The sequence below is a fragment of the Staurois parvus genome, unplaced genomic scaffold, assembly GCF_062004578.1.
Source record: "Staurois parvus isolate SC_StPar_1 unplaced genomic scaffold, SC_StPar_1.0 ptg000449l, whole genome shotgun sequence".
Classification (NCBI taxonomy): Eukaryota; Metazoa; Chordata; class Amphibia; order Anura; family Ranidae; genus Staurois; species Staurois parvus.
In genome coordinates, this window is record NW_028318245.1 from 5,958,121 (window position 1) to 5,978,882 (window position 20,762).

General features: G+C 47.5%; 2 protein-coding genes across 4 annotated transcripts in view; one reads left to right on the forward strand and one right to left on the reverse strand.

The window, feature by feature from the left end:
* LOC149453462 (uncharacterized) overlaps positions 1-20,762 on the forward strand; it is a 72,187-nt gene that overhangs the window by 40,078 nt on the left and 11,347 nt on the right. Inside the window, exon 1 of one of the 2 annotated variants that reach the window (XM_089688290.1) lies at positions 14,986-15,338. The exons of the other annotated variant lie outside the window; for it this stretch is intronic. Within the exon in view, the coding sequence (XP_089544416.1) occupies positions 15,192-15,338 (147 nt within the window). The 5' untranslated portion in view covers positions 14,986-15,191. Of the gene's footprint in view, positions 1-14,985; positions 15,339-20,762 lie in introns of those variants that run through there. 2 annotated transcript variants of the gene reach the window in all.
* The window catches only part of LOC149453465 (uncharacterized), a 50,167-nt gene continuing 38,684 nt past the window's right edge, over positions 9,280-20,762 (reverse strand). The window contains exons 1-10 of one of the 2 annotated variants that reach the window (XM_089688372.1): positions 14,925-15,101; positions 13,420-13,563; positions 13,246-13,333; positions 13,032-13,129; positions 12,824-12,953; positions 12,510-12,709; positions 12,276-12,429; positions 12,068-12,159; positions 11,838-11,964; positions 9,280-11,180 (exon numbers count right to left, since the gene is read on the reverse strand). In XM_089688372.1, coding sequence (XP_089544498.1) covers positions 10,378-11,180; positions 11,838-11,964; positions 12,068-12,159; positions 12,276-12,429; positions 12,510-12,709; positions 12,824-12,953; positions 13,032-13,129; positions 13,246-13,333; positions 13,420-13,563; positions 14,925-15,101 — 2,013 coding nt within the window. In that variant the 3' untranslated portion in view covers positions 9,280-10,377. Of the gene's footprint in view, positions 11,181-11,837; positions 11,965-12,067; positions 12,160-12,275; positions 12,430-12,509; positions 12,710-12,823; positions 12,954-13,031; positions 13,130-13,245; positions 13,334-13,419; positions 13,564-14,924; positions 15,102-20,762 lie in introns of those variants that run through there. The other variant, XM_089688373.1, reaches the window with a different exon arrangement.

The following is a 20,762-nucleotide window of genomic DNA, read 5'->3' on the forward strand; positions in this document are numbered from 1 at the left end:
CAGTGGGAGGAATAGTGTCCCATCATGGGTATCAGTGGGAGGAATAGTACCCCATCACTGGTGTCAGGGGGAGGAATAGTGTCCCATCATTGGTGTTAGTGCGGGGAATAGTGCCCCATCATTGGTGTCCGTGGGAGAAATAGTGTCCCATCATTGGTGTCCGTGGGAGAAATAGTGTCCCATCATTGGTGTCAGTGGGAGGAATAGTGCCCCATCATTGGTGTCAATGGGAGGAATAGTGTCCCATCATTGGTGTCAGTGGGAGGAATAGTGTCCCATAATTGGTGTCAGTGAGAGGAATTGTTTTCCATCACTGGTGTTGGAGGGATAGTGCCCCATCACTAGTGTCAGTGGGAGGAATAGTGCCCCATCACTGGTGTCAGGGGGAAGACTAGTGTCCCATCATTGGTGTCAGTGAGAGGAATTGTTTTCCATCACTGGTGTCAGGGAGGGATAGCGCCCCATCACTTGTGTCAGTGGGAGGAATAGTGCCCCATCATTGGTGTCAGTGGGAGTATTAATGCCTCATCAATAGCAAGCAGCTTCTCTAGAAGACCCAGCTAATGAGGGTGAGCACCTTCCCGATTGCTACTAGTGTACTGCAGTTGCAGTGGGGCAGCCCCCTGTGTCTTTGGGCCTTGGACCCCTCCAGCTGTTCACCTGTGTTACCACAGACATGGCTTACATAGGAATAGTTTTCCATCGTTTGTATCAGTGGAAGGAATAGTGCTCCATCATTGGTGTCAGTGGGAGTATTAATGCCTCATCAATAGAAAGCAGCTTCTCTAGAAGACCCAGCTAAGGAGGGTGAGCACCTTCCCGATTGCTACTAGTGTACTGCAGTTGCAGTGGGGCAGCCCCCTGTGTCTTTGGGCCTTGGACCCCTCCAGCTGTTCACCTGTGTTACCACAGACATGGCTTACATAGGAATAGTTTTCCATCGTTTGTATCAGTGGGAGGAATAGTGCCCCACCATTGATATTAGTGGAAGGAATAGTGCCCCATCATTGGTGTCAGTGCGAGGAATAGTGCCCCACCATTGATATTAGTGGGAGGAATAGTGCCCCATCATTGGTGTCAGTGGGAAGAATAGTGCCCCATCATTGGTGTCAGTGGGAGGAATAGTGCTCCATCGTTGATATCAGTGGGAGGAATAGTGTCCCATCATTGGTGTCAGTGGGAGGGATAGTGTTCCATCATTGGTGTCAGTGAGAGGAATTGTTTTCCATCGTTGGTGTCAGTGGGAGGGATAGTGCCCCATCACTGGTGTCAGTGGGAGGAATAGTGCCCCATCACTGGTGTCAGGGGGAGGAATAGTGCCCTATGACTGGTGTCAGAGGGAGGGATAGCGCCCCATCACTTGTGTCAGTAGGAGTAATAATGCCCCATTGATGGTGTCAGAGAGAGAGGAATAGTGCCCCATTGATGGTGTCAGAGAGAGGAATAGTGCCCCTTCATTAGTGTCAGTGGAAGGAATAGTGCCCCATTCCTGGTGTCAGTGGGAGGAATAGTGCCCCATCATTGGTGTCAGTGGGAGGAATAGTGCCCCATCGTTGGTATCAGTGGGAGGAATAGTGCCCCATCATTGGTGTCTGTGGGAGGAATAGTGCCCCATCATTGGTGTCAGTGGGAGGAATAGTGCCCCATCATTGGTATCAGTGGGAGGAATAGTGCCCCATCATTGGTGTAAGTGGGAGGAATAGTGCCCCATCATTGGTGTCAGTGGGAGGAATAGTGCCCCATCATTGGTGTCTGTGGGAGGAATAATGTCCCATCATTGGTGTCAGAGGGAGGAATAGTTCACCATCATTGGTGTCAGTGAGAGGAATAGTGTCCCATCATTGGTGTTAGTGCGGGGAATAGTGCCCCATCATTGGTGTCAGTGGGAGGAATAGTGTCCCATCATTGGTGTCAGTGGGAGGAATAGTGCCCCATCATGGGTATCAGTGAGAGGAATAGTGTCCAATCATTGGTGTTATTGCGGGGAATAGTGTCCCATCATTGGTGTCAGTGGGAGGAATAGTGCCCCATCATTGGTGTCAGTGGGAGGAATAGTGTCCCATCATTGGTATCAGTGCAGGGAATAGTGCCCCATCATTAGTGTCAGTGGGAGGAATAGTGTCCCATCATTGGTGTCAGTGAGAGGAATTGTTTTCCATCACTGGTGTTAGTGGGAGGGATAGTGCCCCATCACTGATGTCAGTGGGAGGAATAGTGCCCCATCACTGGTGTCAGGGGGAGGAATAGTGTCCCATCATTGGTGGCAGTGGGAGGAATAGTGCCCCATCATTGGTGGCAGTGGGAGGAATAGTGTCCCATCATTGGTGTCAGTGGGAGGAATAGTGTCCCATCATCGGTGTCAGTGAAAGGAATTGTTTTCCATCACTGGTGTTGGAGGAATAGTGCCCCATCACTAGTGTCAGTGGGAGGAATAGTGCCCCATCACTGGTGTCAGGGGGAAGACTAGTGTCTCATCATTGGACATTGTTGTGAGGAATTGTTTTCCATCACTGGTGTCAGAGGGAGGGATAGCGCCCCATCACTTGTGTTAGTGGGAGGAATAGTGCCCCATCATTGGTGTCAGTGGGAGGAATAGTGCCCCATCACTGGTGTCAGGGGGAAGACTAGTGTCCCATCATTGGTGTCAGTGAGAGGAATTGTTTTCCATCACTGGTGTCAGGGAGGGATAGCGCCCATCACTTGTGTCAGTGGGAGGGATAGTGCCCCATCATTGGTGTCAGTGGGAGTATTAGTGCCTCATCAATAGCAAGCAGCTTCTCTAGAAGACCCAGCTAATGAGGGTGAGCACCTTCCCGATTGCTACTAGTGTACTGCAGTTGCAGTGGGGCAGCCCCCTGTGTCTTTGGGCCTTGGACCCCTCCAGCTGTTCACCTGTGTTACCACAGACATGGCTTACATAGGAATAGTTTTCCATCGTTTGTATCAGTGGAAGGAATAGTGCCCCACCATTGATATTAGTGGAAGGAATAGTGCCCCATCATTGGTGTCAGTGTGAGGAATAGTGCCCCACCATTGATATTAGTGGAAGGAATAATGCCCCATCATTGGTGTCACTGGGAAGAATAGTGCCCCATCATTGGTGTCATTGGGAGGAATAGTGCCCCATCGTTGGTATCAGTGGGAGGAATAGTGCCCCACCGTTGGTGTCAGTGGGAGGAATAGTGCCCCATCATTGGTGTCAGTGGGAGGAATAGTGCCCCATCATTGGTGTCTGTGGGAGGAATAGTATCCCATCATTGGTATCAGTGGGAGGAATAGTGCCCCATCATTGGTGTCAGTGGGAGGAATAGTGCCCCACCATTGGTGTCAGTGGGAGGAATAGTGCCCCACCATTGAAATTAGTGGGAGGAATAGTGTCCCATCATTGGTGTCAGTGGGAGGAAAAAAGCCCCATCATTAGTGTCAGTGGCAGGAATAGTGCCCCATTCCTGATGTCTGTGGGAGGAATAGTGCCTCATTATTGTGTCAGTAGGAGTAATAGTGTCCCATTGATGGCGTCAGAGAGAGGAATAGTGCCCCTTCATTAGTGTCTGTGGGAGGAATAGCACACCATCATGTGTCAGTGGGAGTATTAGTAACTCATCATTGATGTCATTTGGATGAATAGTGCCCCATCATTGGTGTCAGTGGGAGGAATAATGTCCCATCATTGGTGTCAGAGGGAGGAATAGTGCCCCATCATTGGTGTCAGAGGGAGGAATAGTGCCCCATCATTGGTGTCAATGGGAAGTATAGTGCCCCATCATTGGTGTCAGAGGGAGGAATAGTGCCCCATGATTGGTGTCAGAGGGAGGAATAGTGCCCCATCATTGGTGTCAGAGGGAGGAATAGTGCCCCATCATTGATGTCAGTGGAATGAATAGTGCTCCATCATTGGTGTCAGTGGGAGGAATAATGTCCCATCATTGATGTCAGTGGAAGGAATAGTGCTCCATCATTGGTGTCAGTGGGAGGAATAATGTCCCATCATTGATGTCAGTGGAAGGAATAGTGCTCCATCATTGGTGTCAGTGGGAGGAATAATGTCCCATCATTGATGTCAGTGGAAGGAATAGTGCCCCATCAATGGAGTCAGAGGGAGGAGGCAGCCACACTACAATAAGAGTTAGGATTTAAATGTAATATGGGTACAGAAAGGAAGTCTTTATTCTAGTAAAGGTAGCCTGTGCTTCGGGTGACTATTAACATATCCCCTCATCTTGGTAGGTCGGTAATTGGTGCTATTACTCTAGAGATGTCCTTTATGAGTTTTCCAAAAAATTCCAGCAATCCACCAAATTCCCGGGACCGGCCACTTCTCAGCTACATTGATCTGACCAGGGTCAATGCTCAATTATTCTGGAGGAATAATCCGTACAGCCTCCCCTCTGATGATGTGCCTGTAGCACGAAAGGCCTAAGGAGGAGCTGTGCAGAGTGTGACGTCATTTCACCGCCGGAGCCACGAGGAGGCCCGGCGGCCATCTTTATTGGGATCAGCACTGCTGTTTTTTCACTTCTAACCAGTGTTGTGATGTGCATACTGCCCTGTTTTGCTATTGATTAATAAAATTTATTCAAGAACATACTACACTATCTCTGGCACCTGTTTTTTGGGGCTCCTATGTGAAGCTATTACCCCCACAGAGAAGGTGCCTATACCATCCAGAGGAGGGATCATTACTATCAGTGTGGATTACCTGACTGACCTTAAGGGGATCTCTGGACCTGATTTGGAGTCTCTGATGGCCCACCGTGAGAGGGATGCCCACCACTTGGTCTTCGATGGATCTAATATCTGGGATGATTATTCCAACATGCGCATAATCCATGCGTTTCTGGTGAGTGCGCATTGCTATTAGTTGAAGCAGTAAAATTCTGGAAGTCTTCATTACATCCAGACAACACTGCGGAGATCGCATAGACTTTATACTGCCTATAATTCATTTTGAGCGCTGCACTGTTATTATTTACATTTATATATACATATTTTGAAGGTATTGTGGTTACCTGGAGTGTTCAAGCTGCTGCATGCATTTAAGAGTGCTCACTACAATTTGTTTTTAAAATCTATTCTGGAGGAACAATGTAGCCCAACAACTGGATCTGGCATGGCTGAAACCCACCTTTTTCTAATTTCATGTATAGCAGATGCCTTCCAACTCATTACAGAATGATATCAACATACTGACAACGCTCCTGCAGAGTATCTGAAAAGATACGGACATCATCCAGGGAGGTGACAGCAAACCGACCAATGAACAAAAATGTCACATTGAACCCATTTTCCATCCATCTGTTTGGCGGGTGCAGATCGTTGTCAGCCCCTCGTAGGTCCAAAAGTTGGATTTACACTGGAAGATGTCCACTCGACCGAATGTCAAAAGTACTCGAAAATTTCATGTGTTTGAAATGAATGGAAATTCCCAATTGGAAACCACATTTACTGTTAGAGATTTGTTCCTTCGAGAAAGATTTCCCGTGGTGCTCCTTGGAATGTTCCCATGACCACCGTTGGAAGCCATAATTGATTTGACTCCATTCTTAGAAAATTTAAAGGAACGTTCCAAAAACGTACATTTCCCAATGACGTTCTACTGGGTTATGGCCAGCCTAGTTTGGCGAATATCTTGATGACGTCTTTCGTGAGGAGATACCTTGTAACGTCACTTCAAGCTATGGATGGAAGGAAAAAGAGTCACCCCACCAGCAAGTGAGAAGAAGGGAGCGTGAGTCCGGGCGATTCCAGTGTCAGCCAATACAAGTGAAAGGATGGACGCTACTCAACCGACCCTGGAGTCCAATGTTGAGGAATGACCTCAGCCACCATTCTGGCCATGTCCTCTGATGCATTTCACCCCCCCCCCCCCACCTGGGCTTGGTCACAGAGCGATTCCAGTATCAGCCAATGCAAGTGAAAGGATGGATGCTACTCAACCGACCCCAGGAATCCAATGTAAAAGAATGACCTCAGCCGGCATTCTGGCCATGCCCACTGATGTGTTTCACCCCGCCCACCTGGGCTTGGTCACAGAGGTCTCTGCCACTGAGCCCCAATGGGCGAGACAAAACGAGTCAGAGGTGTGGCCAGAACGGTGGCTGAGGCCATTCCTACACATTGGCGTCCATCCATTCACTTGTATTAACAAATTTTAAAGGATAGCTGAACCCCAAAATAAAATGCTATATGTGGCAGCTAACCCGTCTCTAATTGTATCAGCTGCATTCCTTTTCCTTTTTGGGGTTAGGAACATTTTTGGCAAGTACAGAAAATATCTGTTGATCTGAACTGGAATCGCAAAGTGCATCTTCCTTCCGAGCTGTTACCTGTAAACTACAAATTCCCCACACCACGCCGTAATAGAGGTGAAGAGAGGGTGAGGCATTTGTAGCCTTGTAGGCTTGTGTGGGGCTCAGAAACAGGCTGGTGTGGGGCTCAGGAGCAGGCTGGTGTGTGGCTCAGGAGCAGGCTTGTGTGTGGCTCAGGAGCAGGCTGGTAAGGTTTCAGGAGCAGGCTAGTGTGGGGCTCAGGAGCAGGCTTGTGTGGGGCTCAGGAGCAGGCTTGTGTGGGGCTCAGGAGTAGGCTGGTGTGGGGCTCAGGAACAGGCTGGTGTGGGGCTCAGGAGCAGGCTGATGTGGGACTCAGGAGTAGGCTGGTGTGGGGCTCAGGAGCAGGCTCGTGTGGGGCTCAGGAGCAGGCTGGTGTGGGGGCTCAGGAGTAGGCTGGTGTGGAGGCTCAGGAGTAGGCTGGTGTGGGGCTCAGGAACAGGCTGGTGTGGGACTCAGGAGTAGGCTGGTGTGGGGCCCAGGAGTAGGCTTGTGAGGGGTTCAGAGAGCAGGCTGTTGTGTGGCTCAGGAGGAGGCTGGTATGGGGCTCAGGAGAAGGCTGGTGCGGGGCTCAGGAGCAGGCTGGTATGGGGCTCAGGAGCAGGCTGGTGTGGGGCCCAGGAGTAGGCTTGTGAGGGGTTCAGAGAGCAGGCTATTGTGTGGCTCAGGAGCAGGCTGGTATGGGGCTCAGGAGCAGGCTGGTGTGGGACTCAGGAGTAGGCTGGTGTGGGGCCCAGACGACTATGGCTCCCTCCATAAATACAGTAGTGTGAGTAAGCGTAGTACCCTAGGACAGGAAGTGTGTTATTCACAAGATCAAGGGGGAAAAAGCCGAAAAGAAGAACATGAATGTAGTCACCACATCTCGGCTGCTAAGCTACATTATTTTATATCTTTTGAAAGAGTCCCAGGTGGATTTGGGCCTATTTCCCCCTTTAGAGCGCACACAGCCAGGCAGACAGCATTTTCAGCATTCCTACTCTGGCTCAAGATGCCTTCTAGGGGTTTCTTTTTTTTGGGTTTTACTGAGCGACGGTGAACTTGGATAGGGATAGTTCCGGGTTACCCCAGAACTAAAAATTGAGGACTTGCTAAACGTCTGGTTGCTCTACACAACTATTGATGGTCTTGCACAACTCCTGGCTGTATTGCACAACTAATGGCTGCACTCTCCCAGCAAAGTCCAATAGACTCTCCACCTGTACCTTACTCAGAGTCCAAAAGTACCACACTCCAGCTCAGGGGACTTGTATTCATTCAGCCACCAAGATTATTGGTTGCCTCTTGACCGATATCTCTCCAGACTCTTCCTGGTGATAGAGATGTAGGCTCACACCAGCTCTCTCCCACAGTTTCTTCCCCACTGGATCCCGTGAGCTCTGGTTTGACCCTCTAGATTCCTGAGCTGGCTTTGCAAGTCAGCTCCCTATCTAAGCCTAGCTGGGATCTCTGTGTCTTCAGGCTGGGTTTCCTCCAGACCTCTGCCCAGGAGGACAAGGTTCCTCAACAGGGGTCTCCTCCTGCAGGCTAGAGCAAGGAAAACCATCCTGAACACCTATGTTGCATACTGTCTCTTTGCCTCTCATCCCTCAGAATATGTATGAGTATAGCAGCAGGCTGGTTGGGGGGCTCAGGAGCAGGCTGGAGTGGGGCATAGGAGCAGGCTGGTGTGGGGCTCAGGAGCATGCTGGTGTGGGGCATGGGAGCAGATTGGTGTGGGGCATAGGAACAGTCTGGTGTGGGGCTCAGGAACAGGCTGGTGTGGCGTATAGGAGCAGGCAGGTGTGGTGCCCATGAGCAGGATGATGTGGGGCTCGAGCAGGACGGTGTGGGGCTCGAGCAGGACGGTGTGGGGCCCAGGAGCGGGCTTGTGCAGGCCCAGAAGCAGGCAGGTGTGGTGCCCATGAGCAGGATGATGTCGGGCTCGAGCAGGACGGTGTGGGGCTCATGAGCAGGACGGTGTGGGGCCCAGGAGCGGGCTTGTGCAGGCCCAGAAGCAGGCTGGTGTGGGGCCCAGGAGCATGCTGGTGTGGGATTCAGGAGCATGCTGGTATGGGGCTCAGGAGCAGGCTTGTGTGGGGCTCAGGAGCAGGATTGTGTGGGGTCCAGGAGCAGCCTGGTGTGGAGCCCAGGAGCAGGCTTGTGTGGGGCCCAGGAGCATGCTGGGTGGGGTTCAGGAGAAGGTTGTTGTGGGGCCCAGGAGCAGGCTGTGGTGGGGCCCAGGAGCAGGCTGGTGTGTAGCCCAGGAGCAGGCTGGTGTGGGGCCCAGGAACATGCCGGTATGGGACCTAGGAGCAGGCTGGTGTGGGGCAAAGGAGCAGGCTGGTGTGGGGCTCAGAGCAGGCTGGTATGGGGTTCAGGAGCAGGCTGGTGTGGTTCCCAGGAGCAGGATGGTATAGGGCTCAGGAGCAGGCTGGTGTGGTTCCCAGGAGCAGGCTGGTGTGGGGCTCAGCTAGTATAATTTAATACCCCATTAAAAAGTAATCCAACTTCAGACCTTCCAGACTTTTTAATTAGTGACCTGCACTGTGCTGTGCTTACCCCACAAAAAACTATTCAAAGTGAAAGTGACCCGGAGATAACCTTTAACTTTGCCTTCTCCATTGACTCCAACGTATTAAACAAAAATAAAATTTTTAGCAAAAAGTCCCATTTTCCTTTGACATTCCAATTTTTCTCATCTGTAGCCGACACCTTTGTGCAGTTCTTTTTTTTGTCACTGTCTACCATCTTCAGTTGCTATTTCCCCATGGTAAGCACCTGTACCCTCTGACAACCAAAGGCCTACAGACTAGATTTCTCGGGTTCTCGGGTTTATTTTTAACCATGTCAGATCAGAAAACACATATCCTTCTCCAAAGGCCACGTGCCAATATATAGACCTCACAGAGTTGGTGATGAAGAACACCTAATGGTGATCAGTGGTAACAATATATATGAAACAAGAGGCCACTTGGTGGTCTACCAATGAGAACTTTATTTTATGGCTGTTATTATGAAATGTAGAAAGGATGGATATCCCAAGACCCCGCGGTTGCCCTTGTTGTAGAGTTTTCCCCTCAGTTCTGGTCTGAGAGGACCATCCCCTCGATGGGGACACGGGCATAGGTAGAAATTTGTATTTGATGTAATGCACTGCGGTGAGATTTCAAAGAGCTCCTCACATGTTGGTCTGCTTCCTGAATGTGTCATGGTGGCTGTGATTTGGTGCACCGGAGAGCCATTCAATATAAAAGGCCCCCCAATGACCTGCAATGCGTAAGTGAGAATGGTCCCTTAGTAATATCCCTTCAATACATCAGACTTTCTGTAGGGAAGTCTGTAGGTTTTGTAGGTCCCCGTTTTTTCCGAATACAACAGTGCAGTCAAGAGGGATCCCTGCTTCAACGTTGCTTGTGTTGATGCAGGGATCTGTCCGTTTTTTTTCGTTCGACCCATTGTTAAACAAAAAAAAAATAATAATTCCTGTGTGTACCCAGCTTGAGAGACGGCCAAGAGCCTGCAGTGGGTTTGCCTCTGAGAATTCCTTCCTGCATTACAGGTTGGGTCCCAAATAATCAGATCAATGGTGGAACTACCAGGGTTGCAAAGGTCACACTTGGCGTTCCTCCACCATGGGAGGCCCCAAGACGGCAGAAAGGAAGTCCACTGTGAAACATGTGAAAAAGTTCACCTTTTATTGGGAGTAAAAGGCCCTGTCCTGTCGCCAGTCTCGGAGGGAAGGACCTCCGAGGGCCCTTCATGGATTCTTGCACCAGGGCCTTGAAGTTTCTAGATACGCCTCTGAATTGGATTACTGAGATTCAGGGCAGGTGGGCACTGGTCAGGACAGCAATACCTTGTCAGATAAAAGGCAAAATTAGAACATAATAAAAGACTGGGCATCAAAGTAATACTTCTCTAGTAACGTAGATCCAAGATATAGACCAAGCCAAAACACCAAAAACTAAAATATTCCATTTTTGGTCAGCTGACCCTTCCAAACTACTTAACCTGTATTGGACTATTAGCCTCAGTCCAAGAAATGGTAGAAATGGCACCAGATGATTTTTCATGTGGTGTGTGTCCTCTGGTGGATGATTAGCGTCACTTTCTGCGCAAAACATTTGCCGCAATCTGAACAGGAAAACGGTTTTTCGCCGGTGTGAATCCTCATGTGTTTATCACGGTTCCCTTTACTGGGGAAGGATTTGCCGCACTCAGAACAGGAAAAGGGCTTCTCACCGGTGTGGACTATCTGGTGCGTTTTGAGTTGAGATTTGTGGGTAAAAGACTTTCCGCACTCAGAACACGAGAAGGGCTTTTCCCCGGTGTGGATCCTCTGGTGTGGAACGAGGTCTCGTCTATTTTTGAATGACTTGCTGCACTCAGAACATGAGTAGGGCTTTTCTCCTGAGTGGGTTCTCAGGTGGACAGCCAGGTCATATTTTTTTAAGAACGTTTTTTTGCATTCCGTGCAAGGAAAGACCTCCTTGCCAGCGTGGCTCCTCTGATGGACGAGGAGGTCGTATTTCTTTTCAAATGACTTGCCACACTCTAAACAGGACAGTGAATCGTTATTTTCATGAAGTTTCACGTGTCGATCAAGACAGAATTTAACTTTGAAGCGTTTGCCACAATCCGGACAAGAAAATGGGCGCTCGTTGGTGTGGGTTCGCTGGTGATTTAGAAGAGCGTGATTCCCATTGAAACCTTTCCCACACTCCGTACAAGAAAATGAGCACTTTCTTGACTGTGTCTTCTGATGTATATTTCGAGTACTAATGCTTACTTCTGGAGAATTTTGGGCCATGTCATTATCTTCAGGAGATAAAATAAGATGTCCTTTTGAGGTATCCCAGCCATTGTCTCCACCTGTTGGGAAAAAATCCACAATGCAGCCAAATCAACAATAGCACACTGGGTCAGGGAATCAATACACGGATGATATTGTTATCACAAAAAGAAAGATAGACATCTATTGGCTTTATTTGTTGGGAACGTGACGTTATATTGAGGAATGGAGATGGACCTTTCATATGGTGTCCAGTATCTCCTCCTCATTTGTTGGGAACATGACGTTATATTGAGGAATGGAGATGAACCTTTCATATGGTGTCCAGTATCTCCTCCTCATTTGTGGGGAACATGACGTTATATTCAGGAACGGAGATGGACCTTTCATATGGTGTACAATACCTTCACTTCGTTTGTTTGGTATTTGACATTACATTGAGAGTGCAGATGGACCCTTCATGTAATGTACAGTATCTCCACCTCCTTTGTTGGGAACATGAATAAGGAATGGAAACAGACCTTTATGCGATGTACATCAGAATTTTCTGGAAGCATGAGGGAGTGTAAATACAATGATTATATACATGCGGTGAGGCCTGGACATTTGTATGAAGACATGGTGTACAATACCTCCACCTTATTTGTTGGGCACGTTAGCTAACGGTCCAACTGCCTATCCAAAACTTAATGAATTAAAATGAAAATGTTAAGTGCTAAATTGTGTGTGTATAATACCTAGAGAAGATTCCTCCTTGGTAATGGTCGCCATCATTTGATCTTCTTCTATATTCAGCTGATCACCCATTACATGCGTCTCTTCTTCCTCTTTAACCATAATTTTTATACCCATCACTTCTTCACCCTAAAATATTTTCAGCACTATTATTCTGAGACGACATAGGAGAAAAAAAAATTGATTCAAGTTTAGAACAAGGCTTGAGTTCGACATCTTCACAACCACCTACCTGGTTATAGTGAGGGATGGTGCGATCTGTGGAAACCCGGGAAAACAGAGGACGGGGACATCTCTCTGGTGGGTTCCCATTACTGGATCCATCTGTAGGAAACACACATACTGACTGAATCCATTGTTTCTATGTGTTTATCAGATGATGGGGGATCTAGGTGGACCCTCCGTACTGCTCTCTCCATTACAAAAAAGTCTCCTCTTACCCAGTGATGTGAGGGGCGGCTGATTGTCCATCATGAGGCCCTTGTAGAGATCCTTGTGTCCTTCTACACAGTCCAGCTCCTCTGTAACACCCTCCTCCTCCTCTTCTTCCTCTTTTATCTCTTTTTTAATTGGAATATTGTGCAAATTTCCACTCTAACAGTCAATGTAAAATAGTAAAAATGAAGCCAATGTACAGGTCATAATGTTACTATCAATAATGTTCAATATTCTACCTGATCATGGTGAGGGATGGTGTGATCATCTTGTGTGGGATCCTGAGAACATAGAAGACTTGGGCATCTCTCTAGTGGGTTCCCATTACTGGATCCATCTACCTGATGATGGTGAGGGATGGTGGGACCTTCCTGTGTGGAATCCTGGGAATACAGAGGACGGGGACATCTCTCTGGTGGGTTCCCATGACTGGATCCATCTGTAGGAAACACACACACTGACTGAATCCATTGTTTCTATGTGTTTATCAGATGATGGGGGATCTAGGTGGACCCTCCGTACTGCTTTCTTTAACAAGTTGGTCATCTCTTACCAGGTGGCATGAGGGGCGGCTGATTCTCCCTCCTGACATCCGTGTGTCCTTCTAAATACTCCTCTTCCATACCACCATCGTCTTCTTCTTTGACCTCTTCTTTAATAGGAATGTTGCTCATATTTCTACTCTGAAATTAAATATAATAGTAAAAATGCCATTACTGTGCAGAGTATAATGTAACTACCAATGATTGTAAATCTTCAACCTGATGATGGTGGGGGATGGTGTGACCTTCCTGTGTGGAGTCCCGGGAATACAGAGGACGGGGACATCTCTCTGGTGGGTTCCCATTACTGGATCCATCTGTAGGAAAAAGACGCACAGACTGAATCCATTGTTTCTATGTGTTTATCAGATGATGGGGGATCTAGGTGGACCCTCCGTACTGCTCTCTCCTTTACAATAAAGTCTCCTCTAACCTGGTGATGTAACAGCCTGGTGGTCCTCCATTATGTCATCCTTGTACCTCCATTCCTCCATGGAGACCTCCTGAGACCTTATAGGAACCTGACACACACAATGATACAGTCACCATCCAGACACATCCCTTGTCTGTTACTGGAGAATGTCCCAGAATTCCCGGCACTGCTCACCTCTCCTGTCAGAAGCTCAGTTATCTTGGAGGTGGCTTCTAAAATCTTTTTGTCATCATTTCTCTCTGGAAGCAGTAAGGAGTATAGAGGAACCATGATGAAGTCCTGTCCATCTCCTGATGTCTTTTTCGCAACAATGTTATCCTGTGGAAGTGGATTAGAAATTAATATATACATTTCCAATCAAAGAAGTTGCTCATATGGCTCCCATTTTGTCCTTGTATTTTAAGGCCTAGTTGGGGGTTCTACTCCTGGGGTGGTGGTGTTTGGTCATCTGGAGGGAACCTGTCAAGCTTGGGAAAAGTCCTGATGTTAGCCATGGACTGGGCACTGTGTGGCCATTGGTGTGGTATAGGGGTCATATGGGCCGGCTAGTTGATATTGATCTGGAAGATTTGAGGACATATGTGATGTGCTACTCCGGGCCTCGAGGAGGTGCTAAATCTGGTAGGGGCTTAGAAGGATACTCCTTCAAACAAAAGTTTCCATGTGGTGTGTGTAGATTGTAAGCTCCAAGGAGCAGGGCCCTCCTAACCAGGGGCAGACTGACCATTCGAGCATTCGGGCACTGCCCGAGGGCCCGGGGTCAGTAGGGGGCCCCATGAAATACCCCTGGTACCTTTTATAGGCTTTTTTTGAATGTGGGCAAGGACACAGGGGCCCCATGATCCCCTATTGCCCGGGGGCCCCATGAGTTGTCAGTCCGCCCCTGCTCCTAACCCTCTTGTATTGAACTGTATTGTTGCTGTATTGTCTCCCGTTATATTGTAAAGCTCTGAGCAAACTGTTGGCACTATATAAATCCTGTATTATAATAATAATTATATATATATATATATATATATATATTTTTTTTTTTTTTTTTTTTTACTGTTTTTTTTTTTTTAAATTAAAACTTGCATGCATGAATATCACTGTCATTATTAAAATGATTCTCTACAAATAGTAAACAATGCCGCACTGTTAAAAATGTCCCACTTGCAGTACAAAAAAGCCACCCATTCTGTACAAATGTATCTTCTTGGGCCAATTGTCCATTTTAACAATATATCCAAAAATGTATGTATTTGTGGGCAGAAAAATAAAGTTCTTTGATAACTCATTAAACAATTACACAAAAAAAAAAAAAATGTAACAAAAACTAAAAAATATGTAACAAAGAAATGTAATAATATAAAAAAAATGAAACAAAATGTAATAATAATACAAATTAAATTAAAAGTAACAATAATAAAAATGTAAGAAAAATTGTAACAGTAATAAAATGTGACAATACAAATGTAAAAAAAAATTAAAATATGTAACAAAATAAGAAAAATAAAACAAAATGTAACAATAATTAAAATGTAAAGGTATAAACACTAGAAATGAGAAAAATTTGTACTAGCAATTTTCTGCTGATCATCTTTGAAATTAAAGTGTGGAAAAGTTATTTTTTTTAGGTAGATATCAGCGATAAAAAAATAAATAAAATGTGTTTGCGGTGCTCCCAGAATCCCCCTCACCTCTCCTGTCAGCAGGTAGATGATCTCCAGGGTGAGCCGTAATATCCTCTCTGTCAGGTTGCTGCAGTTTGGCTCCATAGCTTGCACTCTATTGCACTCACTCCTGCAGCCCATCCCCCAAAACTCAGCATCATGGGTAAAATACACACTTTTTGGTGATTGGATAGCCTCTGCCATTTTGTTGTAGCCCAGAAGGCAGATGGATCCCACTGGGCTACAATAACATGGTTGAGCACACCCAATCACAGAAGATCCTGCCTTCTACCCATGATGCTGATCATCAGGGGGGGATGGGCAATATTGTTGCTGGAAGTGAATAGAAGAGAGTTGCGAGCAATGGAGGCAAACTGCACCTACCTGACGGAGAGGATATTACGGCTCACCCTGGAGATCATCTACCTGCTGACCGGGGAGGTGAGGAGGATTCTGAGAAAAATGGTCTTTTTATAAATTTTGTATTTTTTTTTACTTACCAGTGAAAATTATATTCCTCCTTTTTTAAAAAAAAATTACAAATTGCCAAGAAATAATGCACACATTTTTTTTACAATTCATCTTTAACTTTCTAACATTTAAAAAATAAACAAATTAAACATTTCTGTTTACAGCTGTTTTTTTTTTTATTACTTTAATTTTTTTTATTTAATTAAAATATAATTATAGGCTCAATAATTAAAGGCTCAATTACGTCAGCGGACTTGCGTTAATGTGCGCATAATTAGCATGACCCAAAAAAAACACCACTGGGCTTTTCTTTTCTTTTTTTTTAACGCTTAAGTTTTTTTAAATTTAAAATGTTTTTAACTCTTTGTGCTAGTGTGTTTAAATGTTTAATTATAGAGCATCATAGTGCCTTGCGCAAAAAATGTAACATGTCCCTTTTTTTTATTAGCTCAAACCTATTGAAGTAATAGGACATAAGGCAAGATTGCCTTGTATATGTGTTGGGACGGCTTTGACCAGAGCTGCTCAATGCAACCCATAGAGGCTGGTGTGATCGAGCCCTAAAGCTGGCCATATGTGGTTGGATTTTCATTCAAACCTTCTGAAAAAATTGGTTGTCATAGCATTCGTGGAGTCATCGAATTACATTCCAGAGCTCTTAATTTTTGCCATGCCAATGAATAAAACGTAAACGTTTTATTTTATGAACGTTTCGTATACAATACAAAACCGGACCACATTAGGTCAACGGTTAGAACCTTGTTAAACTGGATAAGAAACAAGAGAAAAAAAATCCCAACCCGATCCTTTGAATTTTCTCATCCATGCAATCAAAAATTATCTTCAATTTGTCTCCTTGAACCATTTTACAAACCAAACGAACGTTCCATAAAAGGGATTTTATTTATTTATAACAAAATTCGTCCGGAGCATGGCCACTTCCCATCCGGCCCATGTATATAAATGGCCAGGCGGGGGCAGTGCAGTAGTGGGTTGCCATTCATAAATGGCGCCCGCCCTTTTGGACTGGGAGCCCTCCGTACACAGCGGAACACCGATCGCTGTACGGGACCTCTGTGTGAGGTCCCGATCATGTGATCAAAGGAAAGGGGGAAGGGAAAAGGAAAGGGAAAGGAAAAGGAAAGGGGAAATGAAAGGGGAAAGGAAGAGGTAAAGAAAAGGGGAAATGAAGGGGAAAGGAAAGAAAAGGGAAAAGGAAGGGGAAAGAGGAAAGGAAGGGGAAAAGGAATAGGAACTCTATCTATTGGGGATCCAGTTTTCAGGTTGTAGGACAGGAGAGGGCAGTATTCTTCTAGAGATGGAGGATTTGAAGGCAAACAAGAGGATTCAATTAAGGTCAATCTGAGGTTGTGTGATTTGAGGTTCCTTTGGTCAGGACTAGAGATGAGCGAATTATTCAAAAATTCGGTTCGGCTGATTCGCCGAATTCGCCAAATAAATTCGCTTCAAGCCGAATATATTCGCTGCGAATTTAACTTATAAAAAGGGTGTTTCTAGGCTTCAGAGAGCCTTTATATTAGTGCAGAACACTGTACCTTTAATTTAAATGCCCTTGGAGTCTGCTGGGAAAGAGAAATAATACTGTCAGTCAGTATGACATGCAGATGAGTGCCGTCGATCTTAGAATCACCGCACACTTCACTCATTTGGGCAGTCACGGGGCCAAAACCAGAGTGTGGAGCCACAGTGTGGCGGTGGAGGCAGCAGCAATGGGAGGCCATACAGCACCCTATGACAAAATGGAACCCACCAGCAGTGTGAGGAGACCTGAAAGTGGCACATGGCAGAGTGTGGCGATGGAGACAGCAGCAATGGGAGGCCGTACAGGGACCCATGACACACTCTGGACCTGGCAGCAGCATGAGGAGGCGGTACAGGGGCCCATGACAGATTACGGGCCTGGCAGCAGCATGAGGAGTCGGTACGGGGGACCATGGCAGATTACGGGCCTGGCAGCAGCATGAGGAGGCGGTACAGGGGCCCATGGCAGAGTGGCGGAGCGTAAGCAGCTAAAATTGAAGGCCATACAGAGGCCTATGTTAAAAAGTCCCCCCAGCAGCAGCGTGGGGAGACGACTATCAAGAGTCCAATGGCAGAGTGGCGGAGCAGAAGCAGCTTCAATTGAAGGCCATACACAGGCCTAGGTTTAAAAGTCCCTCACAGTTAATTCCAATAACGAACTCTACTCCTCCGTGCAATCTACTTACGAGACCCTGGGCAGGTCTGGGTCCAATTTGTGGTAGAGACTGGTTTTGTTCAGCCATGCTTGAGCGAGTAATAACAGGTCTGTGCTGCCCTTTGGTGTCTGGCTTAATGCGCACAACACTGAACGTCCCAGCGTTTGTCAACGATTTGCCGTTAAGTGATGCAAACCCGCTGAACCACGTTCATGAGGAGCCGGTACAGGGGGCCATGAATCAGTATGGACCTGGCAGCAGCGTGAGCAGATGACAGAGGCACATGGCGCAGGGTGGCGGTGTAGGCAGCATTATTCTGAAGCCATACACAGGCTTAGGTTAAAAAGCGGAAGCCGTCAGCAGCATGAGCAGACGACAGAGACACATGGCGCAGGGTGGCGGTGGATGCAGCAGTATTCGGAAGCCAAACACAGGCCTCGGTTAAAAAGCGGAAGCCGTCAGCAGCGTGAGCTGACGACAGAGGCACATGGCGCAGGGTGGCGGTGGAGGCAGCAGCAATGGAAGGCCATACAGCACCCTATCACAAAATGGAACCCACCAACAGTGTAAGGAGACCTGAAAGTGGCACATGGCAGAGTCTGGCGATGAAGTCAGCAGCAATGGGAGGCCGTACAGGGACCCATGACACACTCTGGACCTGGCAGCAGCAAGAGGAGGCGGTACAGGGGCCCATGGCAGAGTGGCGAAGCGTAAGCAGCTTAAATTGAAGGCCATACAGAGGCCTATGTTAAAAAGTCCCCCCAGCAGCAGTGTGGGGAGACGACTATGAAGAGTCCAATGGCAGAGTGGCGGGGAGCAGAAGCAGCTTCAATTGAAGGCCATACACAGGCCTAGGTTAAAAAGTCCCCCCAGCAGCAGTGTGGGGAGACGACTATCAAGAGTCCAATGGCTGAGTGGCGATCCGGGAAGTCAGCGTTGTGATTGCAGATGCAATGCAGAGATTCTATGAGGTGATGCCGTGGGTGCGAAGAAGATCATATACCGTCGTACTTCCATCCATAAGACGGAACAACCTGCGAACCGGGAGCTTTATTGCCCTGACCCGCTGAGCAGCTTCTGGGATACCCAAGAGGCCCATGGCAGAGTGGCGGAGCGTAAGCAGCTTCAATTAAAGGCCATACAGAGGCCTATGTTAAAAAGTCCCCCCAGCAGCAGCGTGGGGAGACGACTATCAAGAGTCCAATGGCAGAGTGGCGGAGCGGAAGCAGCTTCAATTGAAGGCCATACACAGGCCTAGGTTAAAAAGTCCCCCCAGCAGCAGTGTGGGGAGACGACTATCAAGAGTCCAATGGCTGAGTGGCGATCCGGGAAGTCAGCGTTGTGATTGCAGATGCAATGCAGAGATTCTATGAGGTAATGCCGTGGGTGCGAAGAAGATCATATACCGTCGTACTTCCATCCATAAGACGGAACAACCTGCGAACCGGGAGCTTTATTGCCCTGACCCGCTGAGCAGCTTCTGGGATACCCACGAGTTTGGCTTCTGTGGGGAATATGGTTGAAAACTGAAACTTAAAGGCATGTTGACGGAAGGGCACCAGTGTCAGTGCTCCGGAGGGAATATAGCTTCAAAGCTGACACTTAAAGGTATATCAACGGTCAGAGACCACAGGAAGTGGAGCTTGCGTCTTAAATCGACTGAATGTGGCAGACGTGAAACGTCTACGGGCCGTATATGAAACGGGTTGTTCCTCTTTCTGGAATAAGTGTTGGAAATGGCCACTCTTTTTGGTGTGGCGTTTTGTCTATTTAATTCCGATAACGGACTCTACTCCTCCGTGCAATCTAGTTACGAGACCCTGGGCAGGTCTGGGTCCAATTTGTGGTAGAGACTGGTTTTGTTCAGCCATGCTTGAGCGAGTAATAACAGGTCTGTGCTGCCCTTTTGGTGTCTGGCTTAATGCGCACAACACTGAACGTCCCAGCATTTGTCAACGATTTGCCGTTAAGTGATGCAAACCCGCTGAACCACGTTCATGAGGAGCCGGTACAGGGGGCCATGAATCAGTATGGACCTGGCAGCAGTGTGAGGAGACCCGAAAGTGGCACATGGCGCAGGGTGGCGGTGGAGGCAGCAGTATTCGGAAGACATACACAGGACTAGTTTAAAAAGCGGAAGCCGTCAGCAGCGTGAGCAGACGACAGAGGCACATGGCGCAGGGTGGCGGTGGAGGCAGCAGTATTCGGAAGCCATACACAGGCCTAGGTTTAAAACTGGAACCCAGCAGCGTGAGCAGACGACAAAGACGCACATGGCAGAGGATGGATCTGGCAGCAGTATGAGAAGGCGGTACAGGGGCCCGTGGCACAGTGTGGTGATGGGGGCTACAGCAACTGGATGCCAGAAAGTGGCCGATAGGGCTATATACTGCATGGAATTATATATACTGCATGGAATTATAAAGTTGTAAAGACAGCGGCCTATAAGGCTATACACACTATAACAATCATGACTTGATTGACCATTGGCCTATAAGGCTATACACGGCATGAATATCATGACTTATTCTGACAGTGGTTTGGAAGGCTATATACAAAAAGTAATTCATGAGCTGTCCGGACAGCGGACAATAAGTACATATATACAAATCAATTCATCAGCTGTCCAGCCAGCGGCCTCAAAGGCGACACATATAGAAAGCAATTCATGAGCTGTTCAGACAGCGGCCTCTAAGGCGACAGATATACAAAGCAATTCCCGAGGTGTTCAGGGAGCGGCCTGAATGGCTAGGTTATTACTAAATATATTTTTGTGGCCAAACATCGGCCTATAAATAGATGTCTACACAGTGACAAAAAATTATGTCGCCAGACAGCGGCCCCTAAGGCGACAGATATACAAAGCAATTCCCGCGAGCGTACAGGGCCCACAGTGTCTGAGGATGGACGTTGGCGCAGAAAGGCAGAGACCAACTGACTACATAGGTGGTTTTTATAGTATGTTATTTTGGCCTCCCTCTCAGCAGGTGTGAAAAAGGCCACCATTTTTGAATGGTAGCGAGGGTCCAACAAGGTGGACAGCCAAAAGTCATCCCTCTGTCTGATGGTTATTATTCGGCTGTCGCTACGCAAGCAACCGAGCATGCTATGGGCCATTTGTGCCAAGGAATGCGAGGGACTCCCTGCCTCCATCTCCACAGCATACTGCCACGGTGCGTCTGGGTCCTCTGTCTCC